General features: G+C 46.1%; 1 protein-coding gene across 4 annotated transcripts in view; it reads left to right on the top strand.

Moving 5' to 3' along the window:
* agla (amylo-alpha-1, 6-glucosidase, 4-alpha-glucanotransferase a) overlaps positions 1-13,210 on the top strand; it is a 35,872-nt gene that overhangs the window by 15,622 nt on the left and 7,040 nt on the right. For all 4 annotated transcript variants that reach the window (XM_036554319.1, XM_036554320.1, XM_036554318.1 and 1 more), the window contains exons 12-26: positions 407-594; positions 1,872-1,995; positions 2,449-2,612; positions 3,703-3,804; positions 4,437-4,592; positions 5,878-6,028; positions 6,577-6,701; positions 7,776-7,888; positions 8,737-8,871; positions 9,319-9,449; positions 9,870-10,006; positions 10,138-10,271; positions 11,056-11,231; positions 11,757-11,859; positions 12,493-12,718. In XM_036554319.1, coding sequence (XP_036410212.1) covers positions 407-594; positions 1,872-1,995; positions 2,449-2,612; positions 3,703-3,804; positions 4,437-4,592; positions 5,878-6,028; positions 6,577-6,701; positions 7,776-7,888; positions 8,737-8,871; positions 9,319-9,449; positions 9,870-10,006; positions 10,138-10,271; positions 11,056-11,231; positions 11,757-11,859; positions 12,493-12,718 — 2,165 coding nt within the window. The remainder of the gene's footprint in view (positions 1-406; positions 595-1,871; positions 1,996-2,448; positions 2,613-3,702; positions 3,805-4,436; positions 4,593-5,877; positions 6,029-6,576; positions 6,702-7,775; positions 7,889-8,736; positions 8,872-9,318; positions 9,450-9,869; positions 10,007-10,137; positions 10,272-11,055; positions 11,232-11,756; positions 11,860-12,492; positions 12,719-13,210) is intronic.

The following is a 13,210-nucleotide window of genomic DNA, read 5'->3' as shown; positions in this document are numbered from 1 at the left end:
ACAGTTGTAGCAGAATGGTAAAAAAAAACATCTTGCTAGAACATGAAACAAAAGTGTTCGTCAAACTGATAATATGCACACTACATGAATGAAAACATGCATATGCATGAACAGTGTGTTTGTATGCATGAATAGTGAATCTGGCCTATTGGTTGGATGGAAACCTGTTGTTTCTGGGTATCAGTTAACCATAGTTTTTGTGGCATCACAGAAGACCTTGAAAAATTGTAAATTCCCAGTGTCAGGGCCGGTTACCTTTGTTTTAATGCTATTCTGTTTTTGTACCATTAGGTGGAGCTGTAGGGCAGGAGAAGGTGTAACTCTCCCAGCCTTGATGCCCTTGTGTCTGTAATGAGGGTAGCAGTGCTAATGTTTTGTTCACCTCCACCCATGGTTGCTCCTGCAGGTTCAAACGTCTACCTCAGAAGGGAGCTGATTTGCTGGGGGGACAGCGTCAAGCTCCGGTACGGGGAAAAGCCAGAGGACTGCCCTTACCTGTGGGCCCACATGAAGAAGTACACCGAGATCACCGCCAAGCACTTCAGTGGATTGCGCCTGGACAACTGCCACTCCACCCCCCTCCACGTGGCTGAGGTACATTGTGGCTTTCATTATCTAAGGGTGCAACTAAAGCGAGATCCTACAGCTTGCAACACAAGCTCTTCTCTCTGCTACTTGCCGTTTCAGTATCAATCATTCCAGATTGAGAAGTGTTTTTGGTTTTCTGTGTTTGTGAAGGTGGTCATTTACCTGCACTGACGAACATAGCAAAGATATGAAAATGCATATGGTAATGTCATATAAACAATGGTATGCATAGAACACATCAGATGTTAGAACTGTATCAGGACAGGTGCCAGTCACATGTTAATTTCAGTCCATCACTTTAAGGAGAAATATATGAAGAATGTTTTCAGTATCTGCTGCAATGATTTGACCTAGGAAGGTGTTACCAGAATATGTATATCATAGGTCAGTCTCTTCAAAACATAATTAATAGTGTTCTGTGCTTTGTACTGGGGCATCTTTAGGCACAGAAGGAACCACTCTCACTGTAACCCATGTTGCGCTCTGTAGGAGATGCTGGATGTGGCTAGGGCAGTCAGGCCCAATCTGTACGTGATAGCCGAGCTCTTTACGGGCAGCGAGCTGCTTGACAATGTCTTTGTAAACCGCCTGGGGATAACCAGTCTCATCAGAGGTACTGGACCACGGTGGCTGCTGAACTTGTTTGGAAGCACAAGTCTGGGCATGACACTAAATCTCGTCTCTGTGTGTCTTTTTTTTTTGTTAATTTTCGTCCCAACCCCCATCACCATTCAATATCTAATTAACATTCTCTTTGTGACCTGTAACTGACTATCATGGATCATCCTTTCCAAAATCATTATCCTCCTAATTAATTGTCTTATTGCCATGCTGTTGTATTTGTTTGGGTCACTTCCTTTATTACACCACTTCCTTTTTTGTTCTGATTGTCCTGCCTTTTCCCTCCATTGTCTGTGTTTTGATTGGTTTGTGGCACGGCCTGTGTACTCCATCACTCCTCCTCCTCTCATGCTTCCTACATGCCCCCCCCCCCCCCCACCCCTCCCTTTTGCTCAGCCTAGGTCTTCCTCTTCCCTTCCCTCTGGGTTAACCCCACCCTCTCCGGGCTTTTCTGTCCCTGCCCCTCTGGTTTAAACTCCACTGTCCCTGTCTGCCTCTGGTTTAATCCCTCCCACTCTATGCCCCCTTGTCTAAATCCACCCTATCTACTCCTCCCACTTCATGTCCCCCCACCCCCCTCGTTTTAACCCCACCCACCCTGTCCACCCCACTTTAACCCCTTGTTCCCTGGCCCCTGGTTTGCGGTCTCGGCCCGGCTGCAGTATATGTTGGATGCAGCCCGCGCTCTGAGGCCAGACCTGTACGTGGTGGCCGAGCTGTTCACGGGCAGCGAGGAGCTGGACAATGTCTTTGTGAACAGGCTTGGAATAAGCTCCCTGATCAGAGGTAGGATGCATGAATGGGACAGTGAAGAGGCCTAGCTGGAATGAATGGACCCGTTGTTTCTCAGGGTGGGGGGAGCTCACTTTCCCAGCGTCCCTCGCTGTCAATTGCTGACTCTTTTTGAGCAAATCACAAGAATTTCCTCTCCTCCACAGAGCACTGTGATTGGATCTCATCAGTGAGTCAAATTAATGGTGAGGGATAGTAGGTCCACCCATTTTGGGGTTTGTAAAGCCTCACTCTCCCATCTCTAGCATGGCCCCTCCCTCCTTGGATGTTGAGAAGCAACGAGGTCTTACAGTGAGATGACGTGTCTGCTATGGGTCCGCCTTGTGTTTTTTTGTATGAACTGTGGCTCAGATGGAATGCGTGTGCCCAGGGTCTGCATTCAGTGTCCATTGTTAAACCTGAATGAGAGGTGAGATTGCTGCGTTGTACCCATCCTCCCAAATCCAGAGGCGATGAGCGCTGGCGACAGCCACGAGGAGGGCAGGCTGGTTTACCGTTTCGGGGGCGAGCCCGTGGGAGCCTTCGTCCAGCCCAACCTCCGCCCCCTGGTGCCCGGCATCGCCCACGCCATGTTCCTGGACGTCACCCATGATAACGAGTGCCCTATCCAGGTATGACACCTGTGTGGTTCACCCTAATATGATGATATTCACGTGTACTAACCAGGAAATGGAAAGGCACCCCTTCAGTGGGTGGGCATAAATACAGTGGAAGCATTTTATACAGCGTCATTAATGAAGTGAAGGGACAGTGCCAGTGTGCTTTGTCAACAGAGATAGCCAAGTTGTCTCACGCCTGATTTATGATAGAAAGATAGCATTCATTGCTTTGCACAAATTTCCTAGAAAGTCTTTGATTCATCTGTGCAATTAAACATCATTAACTTTGGCAGTAATGGCCTAATGAGGCTAATGGCCTAATGAGAATCAATTATTTGAATATGAATATGAGATCACTTCAGTGATCAAAACACATGACATTTTTTAACAAAGAAAGAATAAAAGAGTTTCATTTCTCATCAATATTAATAAAATAGTGCCTGAACTAACATCTCACCTATTAGACCAGCTCTACAGCAACAATAACCTCAACAGAAACACTACACAGAAACAGAAAGCGCTTGGCAGCTCTGCAGACTGACAGGCTTTATATTGTTCCTCGTGGTTAGAAAGACACAGAAGATGATGGTTCTTTGAGAGAAGGGAACCCAGCATTTTTTGGACACCAAAAAGCATTTATTTCTTCAGATTTATTGTCAGTCATTACATCTGAAGAAGTAAATGCTTTTGGTGTCCAAAAAATGCTTTCACTGGGTTCCTCATGGTTAGAAAGACACAGAAGATGATGGTTCTTTGAGAGGAGGGAACCCAGTGAAAGCATTTCTTGGACACCAAAAGCATTTATTTCTTCAGATTTATTGTCAGTCATTACTCTGCTTTGTGATTGGTTCACATTCCTCATTCTACTCCTTCACAAATACACGCTTACCGCTTACGTTACTGAACACTGCAGATGAATTCCTGTCTCTGATTACATATACTCATGCAGTGCCAGTGGTGAGACTGGCCTGTAGATTGCTGTGGGCGGGTTCTGTGGGGATGTATGGTACCGGTGAATGTGGTAAGGATCGCTGCAGGATCAACCTCTGTCTGCTGTCTGTCTCATACCCTGTGATAATTGTTGGTTTGTTTGTCCCTGCAGCATCGCTCCCCATACGACGCCCTCCCCAGTGCTGCGATCGTCTCCATGGCCTGCTGTGCCACCGGCAGCACTAGAGGCTACGACGAGCTCGTGCCCCACCAGGTACCGGAGAGGCGCTCAACTCTGCGCCAGCCTGTCACAGCTTAGGGCTGTAAGGAGAGCTTAAGCTCTGGAAGTTTGTCAGCACACCCATCCTGATTTTACTGGGCAACAGTGCTTTTGCTCAAGGGAGGTTGCCTGCTGGGATTCAGTCTCACCACAGTATGCTTAGTCTTTTACATTTGCTAACAGATTTTACCAGATGTCATAGTTTTTAGCTCCTTGCACAACATTACAGCTTAGGCAGGCATTCATAGCAAATGAATCAAAATATTGCAGAAGAATTTCAAGTTAAGGACAAAGCAAATTGTGGTAAAATCAAATCCGTGCCTCAGACAGTCCAATTGTGTGGTACAGCATTGTCATAGTTATAAAATTACCAGGTAAATACCCCAATATTCCATTTGCCATCAGTAAAACATGTTGAAGTCCTCTGTACTAGTGTGTAAATGTAGTTGCTTTTTACAGTTACCTTACGGAGGGAATGTAGTGTCACTAGAACTAAGGAATCCATGTGGAACATGCAGGACCTAATATGACTCAACATCGCTTGGATCCCCAGTGTGGTTGTAATGAATCTGGTATATACAGTTGTCATGGAGATGTAGCTCACGTGTGGCCCTGTTACCATGCAGATTTCGGTGGTGAAGGAGGAGCGCCTGTACCCCATGTGGAACACTGATGCGGACCCCTTGTCGACAGGGGAGGTGAACATGAGGACCGGAATCATTGCCGGGAAGCTGGCCCTCAACCGGCTGCACCAGGAGCTGGCCGCCAAGGGCTTCATCCAGGTCAGAGGGCAGTCCAAAAACAACTCGTGGTGCTAAACATATACACTCATTGAGCACTTTATTAGGAACACTATACTAATACTGGGTAGGGCCTCCCTTTGCTCTCAAAACAGCCTCAATTCTTCGTGGCATGGATTCCACAAGATGTTGGAAACATTCCTTTGAGATTCTGGTCCATGTTGACATGATTGCATCACGCAATTCCTGCGGATTTGTCAGCTGCAGATTCATGCTGCGAATCTCCCATTCTACCGCATCCCAAAGGTGTTTTATTAGATTCAGATCCGGTGACTGGGAAGGCCACTGAAGGACATTGATGTCATTGTCATGTTCGTCATACCAGTTTGAGGCGACTTTTGCTTTGTGACATGGTGCATTATCATGCTGGAAGTAGCCATTAGAAGATGGGTAAATTGTGGCCATGAAGGGATGCACGTGGTCAGCAACAATACTCAAATAGGCTGTGGCATTCAAGCGATAATTTATTGGTATTAACAGGCCCAAAGTGTGCCAAGAAAACATTCCCCACACCATTACACCACCGCCACCAGCCTGGACTGTTGACACAAGGCAGGTTGGGTCCATGGATTCATGCTGCTGCCGCCAAATTCTGACCCTACCATCTGTGTGCCTCAGCAGAAATCGAGATTCATCAGACCAGGCTACGTTTTTCCAGTCTTCAACTGTCCAGAGCTTGTGCCCACTGCAGCCACAGCTTTCTGTTCTTGGCTGACAGACGTGGAACCCGACGTGATCTTCTGTCATTGTAGCCCACCTGCCTCAAGGTTCAACATGTTGTGCATTCTGAGATGCTTTTCTTCTCACCACAGTTGTACAGAGTGGTTATCTGAGTTACTGTAGCCTTTCCGTCAGCTCGAACCAGTTTGGCCATTGTCTGCTGACCTCTCTCATCATCTCATCATCATTTTTGTTTTTAGCACCATTCAGAGTAAACTCTAAAGACTGCTATGCATGAAAATCCCAGGAGATCAGCAGTTACAGAAATACTCGAACCAGCCCGTCTGGCACCAACAATCATGCCACGGTTGAAATCACTGAGATCACATTTTTCCCCCATTCTGATGGTTGATGTGAACATTAACTGAAGCTCCTGACCCGTATCTGCATGATTTTATGCATTGCACTGCTGTCACACGATTGGCTGATTAGATAATTGCATGAATAAGTAGGTGTACAGGTGTTCCTAATAAAGTGCTCAGTGATTGTACACACACACACACACACACACACACACACACACATGACTTCTCGCTGGGCACCACAGGTGTACGTGGACCAGGTGGACGAGGACATTGTGGCGGTCACCAGGCATTGTCCCAGCACCCACCAGTCAGTGGTGACTGTGGCCCGCACCGCCTTCCGGGACCCCAAAACCCACCACTACAGTGACGAGGTGCCCCCCATGTTCATACCTGGTACGCCCCATATTCTTGTACAGTTTCTAGAAGTCCACAAATTATTGTTTTTATGTACCTCTGCTGTTGATGAAGTTAACTTTAGTCTCTGTGGATTGATCTGTATGTGTTTGCTTGGTAGGTGTAAATGGCACTAAACACTGTTTTCTGTTTAATACCCAGTATGGTAACATAGAAATTTTCATCTAACATTTATATCAAATTGGAAAATGATTCCATGTCTTCAGTCATCAAGTTTTTGAAAAGAATGAAACGTAGAGATAGACTAGAGTTGGATGCACTGAACAAGTATACCGTCAGTGGCCTTCACAAGGCCTTCACGACCAGAAACTTTCCCAGGGTTTCATTTTCTCTGGAAAACCCAGGGTGCCTTTGAACGTTAAGAAGTGACAAACACCTGCTGTAACTTTTGCTTGCTGTATGATTCTGGAGGACTGGGAGCATGAGATCTCGTTGGTCACTTGACCAACAATGAGCTGGGGTTTGATTGAGGGTGTGCGTCCATGCCAGAACCACAAGCAAACGTCTCCTCGTCTGCTCCCCTGCAGGTAAAATTGAGGAGGTGGTGCTGGAGGCCCGGACGGTTGAGAGGGACACTGGACCCTACATGAAAGATGAGTTGCACATCAACGGCCTTCCGGAGTACACAGTCGAGATCGAAGAGCACATCCAGGTATAACCCCACTGCCAACTAGGGCTGTTGCGATAATCGCAATATTGCAATACTGCACTATTGACAAGCCACCCACAGGGGATGGCAAGCAAGATATTTCTGGAATTTTCCATTTAATATTTTCGGACTGCGGCTGACCGTGGGTAACTGAAACTGCGGAAAGCGAAACTGTGGATAAGGGGGGACAATTTATATCTAGCCTAGGCTATAGGCTAGGCTTAATCCTTTTTTTTTCATAAAGGAGAAAAGGCATGTAGCCTACCTTGCATTCTTATTGCGCCTCATTGCCCTTCTGTGTTCTGCATTTAACAGTAAACAAGTATTTAATTTGTTTTAAAACTGTGTCATCTTTGTCATTTAAAAAGCAACAATATACATAATAGTAGGCTAACAATACAGCTTATATACACAGCACTAAAATCAGGATAAATGAAGTAATTTGCAAAAACAAAAAAATGGCGGTAATACTGCATATCGCGCTGTTGAGCCACCCTAAATCACCACAGGGGAAGTTCCTTCACCGCGACAGCCCTAATGCCAACACCTGTAATTACTGAGACCCACAGACACCCAACCCAGGTCTTTCCACCCCAGAGATTTCTACATTGCCTTTGACAGAAGTGGCCACAAGGATCCAATTTCCTTACTTAGGGTAGCTTTGTGTTGGTATCGTGTGGTATTTGTGCTTCTTATTGTGTTGCAGCTGAATGGTGATTCATGGCACACATAAAGGAGCATACAAAGAAATGCCCTGTTGACTAAGACCTTAACAACAAGGACACACTAACAGTAATTCAACCAGCATGGATGCCAACTGGCCTTTTTTACGCAAAAATTACGTATGTAGTAGGCTTTTCCTTTAATTGGGTTCACCCAACTGTTTCATACATTTCCACACGTGAGGTACAGGGTGTTTGTTGTTGCATGAAAAATGCAGATTTAAAGTGAGCGGTCTGTTGTTGCCGTCCGTGCTGCGCATGCAAGCCTCGGACAGTGTGGAGACACGCTGTGCCGCGGAGAGCGCGCGCCTAATGCCACGTGCGCGCACCGCGCGTTGTCTCCGCCACGCTCCAGCTGCAGGAGAGTGGCATTGTGAAGGAGGCGGAGGAGACGTCGAAGGGGCCCAACGAGTTTGTGCAGAAGATCATGTTCGAGCGCCTGACCCCCGGGAGTGTGATCGCCTTCAGGTAAAGCACCGCGTGAGTGCAGTCCAACTTGCCCACGTGCGCCAGCACCCACAACGCCTTCAGCAACTGGCACTCCGATACCGAGTTTCGGTTGAAGCAATGTGCAGTGCAGTGCAGTGCAGTGTCCCCAGTGCTCCAAAACTGATGTTAGTGTTGGGTGCTGTTTTGATTGTTATTGATATTATTATTATATTAATTGTTTTTTGCCAAATGCACTCATCCAGGATGAATTATGGTACAGTGCCTGAGACTAATAGTATGCTGTAATGTACAAAAGGAATGAAAGCTGAATTAGTTTGTATGCAAAAGAGGAGCAGAAGAGAGCAGAAAATTGCATTATATAGTACATGTTAAAGTAGAGTGCAAATCAAGGTACTAAACTGATTTTAGGCAAAACACTATTAATAAAGGGTTGATGGGAAAACAGTTAAAACTTAAGGCAGATGAATGGATAAGGGAAATGTAAATAGAGGAGATAAGATTAAGAGTGATTTCCAGGGGAAAGACAAAGTTTTGTAAAAGCGCACAGACACCAGTAAATGTTTAAAAAACTTGAACAAGCTAGAAGAATGACATCTCTTCATCAGGAACATGATAAGAGGATATGGTTTCGCAGTCACTTGCGGGAAATGGAATTAAAAGGTCAGGGCCTCGGAGCGTTATCAGTTACACACAACAACAACGTAACATACTAATCAATCCCTGCCTGCATTCTTCACCATGGTAGCAAAGTCCGCAACCATGCATAACTGAAACAGATCTCATAGCACCTTGCACTTTGTATTGGTGAGGGCTGAGTCATGTTTCGGCGCTAATCCCCCCCCCCCCCCCCCTTATTCTCCGCACAGGGTGAGTTTGGACCCAAAAGCCCAGGAGCTGGTGGGTGCACTTCGGAACCACCTGATCCAGTTCAGCCCTCATTACAAATCCGGCAGCCAGCCCGACACTGACGCACCGGCTATTCTCAAAAAGCCATTGACATCGTAAGTAGAAACCCCACTCCCCACCACCCCATCCATCTCATTTAGTATGCCTGTCCCAATCTATAATGTAATATATCTGCCCCAAATGATAATGTAGTTTTTCCAATCAGTTATATAATGTGTTACCTTTGGTAACTCTATTCCATTTTATATCTTAGTATTTATGTCCTACTCTGTAATGTAGTTTGGTCAAGTCTGTAGTGAAGTATGTCCATCACAACCTATAAGGCAGTGTATCTGTCTCATTCTACAATATATGGGTGTGTAACCCATTCTGTGAGGTATTATGTCTTTCCAACTCCACAATGTAGTGTGTGTAACCCTTTCTGAAGTGTAGGTGTAACCTAGCCTATAATGATGTGTATCTGATCAGACCCAGTCTATACTGCAGTTTGTCAGCCCCACACTCTTCAGCAGACACACATTCTGCTCTCTCCTTGATGACAGCATCATGTCCCGACTGACCCTGGCCGATATGAATGTGCTGATGTTCCGCTGCGACCCTGAGGAGCAGGAGGACGGTGGTGGGTGCTATGACATTCCCTCCTGGGAAGCGCTGAAGTACGGTGGCCTCCAAGGTACAGTTCAGTGGGACTGCAGTTGGTTTTTTCAACTACTTTAAAGGAGTTGCTTGGCTGGAGCAGGTAGATTGATTTTGACTGTACAAATTCTACAATTTTATACAAGTTATAATTTTATGTACACCATGGCATGGTTATAGCAGAGTTTTGTTGCATTTTTATTTGCACTAGTAGTCGATCATTTTGATTATTGTAGGACTTTTATTCAGCATGTCCATGGTCCTGGGCATTAGCATTGTGAAGGAATGCCATGGTCAGATGTGGTCTGTCATCTTCTTGGTCATGTGACCTTAATTCACTTGTTCCTTTTCTTTGTCAGTCACTCTGGATAAGAGTGCCTGGTGGCTGAATGCAAATGTATTTATGATCTGTGGTATATTTGTTATTTAACAATTTGCTGTTTTGTTTTCCTCTCAGGTTTCATGTCAGTGATGGCCAATATTCGTCCCAAAAATGATTTGGGGCACCCCTTCTGCAACAACCTGAGACAAGGGGACTGGATGATCGACTACGTCAGCGACCGCCTGGTGGCATGCGGGGGTGCCCTAGGAGAGGTGAGAGTGTGCCCAGTTTTCAGAGCATGGGGCCCTTTCAGAGAGAGGTGCAGGAGCTGCTTAAACCCGGCTTTATCTGGAAACGGCTCTTGGGTTCCCCTCGTGCGTGTGCTAACGTCATGTTCCCACAGGTGGGGGAGTGGTTCCGGGCCATGTTTTCTTACCTGAAGCACATCCCGCGGTATCTGATCCCCTGCTATTTTGACGCCATCCTCGTAGGAGCCTACACCACCGCTCTGGATGCCACTTTCAAGGAAATGTCCAGGTAGTTTTCACCTGCATAACCGTAAGCGCATTAATCAAAAGCTTGCACTGATGTAATTCACAGTATGTGCGCAGCTGAGTGGGCACATAATTAAATGACACAGAAGAAAAAACATATTAATTATATTCATACTAAAGTGTAACGATGAGTTAGCTTAGTTTAAACAGTCAGCAATGACTACACACTAGATGAGACACTTCTAACATCTTCTGTAGCATGTGGAAGACTGACTACTCTATAAGGAAGAACAGCTCAGAGGTTGGCAGTACAGTTACTTCCACTTCTGTTAAGCCCACCACTCTAACTCTTAACATACTTGTTTGGAATGAAGATCGCACACACATGCCAAGTCTGTGCCTGTCTTTCTGGATGGCAGGTCATACGTGTCTGCATTTTCGGTCCATGCTCTCTCACCTTCACATCAGACCAAGAGCACGAAACAGAATGTCATTATGCATAATGAAATCCATTCAAAGTAAAGGGACAGTATCAGGGGAAATTTAATTACACCAAAGATAATCAATTCTGTGCGTGTGAAGTGAAAGTTCTGTCTCTGCCAGTGTTGAAGCCTTAAGTGTTCTGCTTTCCTGGCTCATTAAGATGATACGATAGGGAGCTTGGTTATCCATATCTATCACAGGAACACAGACAGCACTGGATTCTCCTTAGGTGGAGGATGTAGAGAATGGAGGAGCTGAATATCTGGCCGGAATATAGAATAGAACATCCATAATATAATGTAGAACATCTGTGGGTACTCACTCTGACTGATGGCTGTTTTCAGTTTTGTCCAGAACGGATCCACCTTTGTGAAGCTTCTAGCCCTGGGTTCGGTGCAGATGTGCGGGGTGGGCCACCGCCCTGCCCTGCCACCTCTGTCACCCGCCCTCGATGATGTGCCATACCGCGTCAATGACATCACCGGGGAAAAGGAGCAGTGCTGCATCTCCCTGGCTGCAGGTAAGATGGACATGTCACACCCACACCAAGGGGGCCTTCTGTATGCATATGATTCACCTGTTACATTTTCACCTCAGACCAATTCTCTGAAAAACTAGAACTCAACTGTAGTGATCATCAGCTACTGCCCGCAGTAAGACTGCTCCACTGCAGTAGTTGCTTTATCACAGTTTTATCGTTCCAGATGTGGAAAGGGCCCGATTCCTCCATTACAGCAAATGTCGCTTTCACGTCACAAGAGAGTCGCCTCACAATTATGATTCAGTTTCACCTCACAGTTATGATTTAACCTGTTTTGCTGCTTGGAGCTTAAATGTTTCTATTCTCTTTGGGGTAAATCAGTAGGTATTTGAGGATAAATCTCAGTGGAATAGTATTTTTGAATTTACAAGGCACACACATAGTCAGTAGCTTTACAGGGCTGAATTAAACGGCTGGGTACATCCAGCCAAACGCTTTGCCTGGGTACTATTTTTGGGTGCCTGTTAAACCCCATGTCTGTCCACTGCATTCCCTCACTTTCAGGGCTGCCCCACTTCTCCTCCGGAATCTTCCGCTGCTGGGGGCGGGACACCTTCATCGCCCTGCGCGGCCTCCTGCTCGTCACCGGACGCCACCTGGAGGCCAGGTACGTCCCCTCACCCTCTGCTTGTCACCTCTCTGTGTGATGCTGAGTTCAGGAGAGTAGGCCAGTACAGCCTCAGCTGTATTAGCATTAAAGTATGTACATTCAGCACATCAACTGTCTGAACTCTCTTGCCAGCCTGGTCTGCCTATTTTCATTGAGCTTGTTTGTTGGATGCACATTTCTTCATGCAGTTCAAGTGTCAATTCTTGCTCCTCAAAGCAAATACAGACCTGGTGCTATGTCTCATTTGACACAAGGAAGTTCAGATGTTGAGTGTCTTGCTTTTCCTTTAAATGCCAATCCTGTACTGGGAGTTGCTATGATTATAATTAGTCAATTACCATCACAAGTGTCAAGACTGGAACAGCACACACAGATGATATTCATAAAAATGGTTGACTGGGTTCTCTCTTTTAGGAGTGCTGTTCTGTACAATGTTTACATTTCATTTCTACAGTGATTAAAAGTTTTTTTTTCTTCCAAAGCCAACTTCTTTCTCCTAAATATGTTATATCTTGCATTTGCACATATTTCTAGTTAAATATTTAAGTACTTCCTTTTTGAGAGTGCTCTGCCACCAAAGGACTGTGGAAGTGAAAAGAGGGAACACTGCCTTCCTTTTCTCGTCTGCAGGAACATCATCCTGGCATTCGCGGGGACGCTGCGGCACGGCCTGATCCCCAACCTGCTGGGGGAGGGCGTCGGCGCCAGGTACAACTGCCGTGACGCCGTGTGGTGGTGGCTGCAGTGCATCCAGGACTACTGCAACATGGTTCCCAACGGCACCGACATCCTCCAGTGCCCTGTGTCTCGCATGTACCCCACCGATGACGCCGAGCCTCAGGCCTCCGGAGTCACGGTACATCCCAAACCACGCCAAACCCCCCCCAATAGCTGAACACATTGGCTGGAGTGAATGTGTTTAGCTGTGTACAGTGCAGGTTAAACTGGCAATGACCTGTTCCAGTGCTGGAGACCTTTAGGTTTCCTCTACCATCATATTTAGAAATGCTATCTCATTAGCAACTGAGCTACATCTGCTGGATAGGTGGTTAGGCCTAATATCCAGGTTGAGATCTCAACTAAACAAGAGAGAGCCAATGCAGGTTAAGAACCACAGACCCTGCCGCCTTTAAGAACTGGAATTTCCAGTGCATGATCCATGCTGTCGGTTGGCAAAATCCCCTGCATTCCTGGCAGAGGGCTCCGAGGCATCTCCTCTAAATAAACTAAACCCAGCGAACATGTTTGGTTGGGCTTGCCAAGCATTTTTTAATCAGCTTTGCAGAGGTCCACACATGATCCAACCAAATTAATGCTTTATATAGTTTCTTGGGGCAGTTTATATGTC

This window comes from Megalops cyprinoides, chromosome 20, assembly GCF_013368585.1.
Source record: "Megalops cyprinoides isolate fMegCyp1 chromosome 20, fMegCyp1.pri, whole genome shotgun sequence".
NCBI classification, from domain to species: domain Eukaryota; kingdom Metazoa; phylum Chordata; class Actinopteri; order Elopiformes; family Megalopidae; genus Megalops; species Megalops cyprinoides.
The sequence above is the reverse complement of the archived record's forward strand: the minus strand, read 5'-3'. Positions and strand labels throughout refer to the sequence as shown.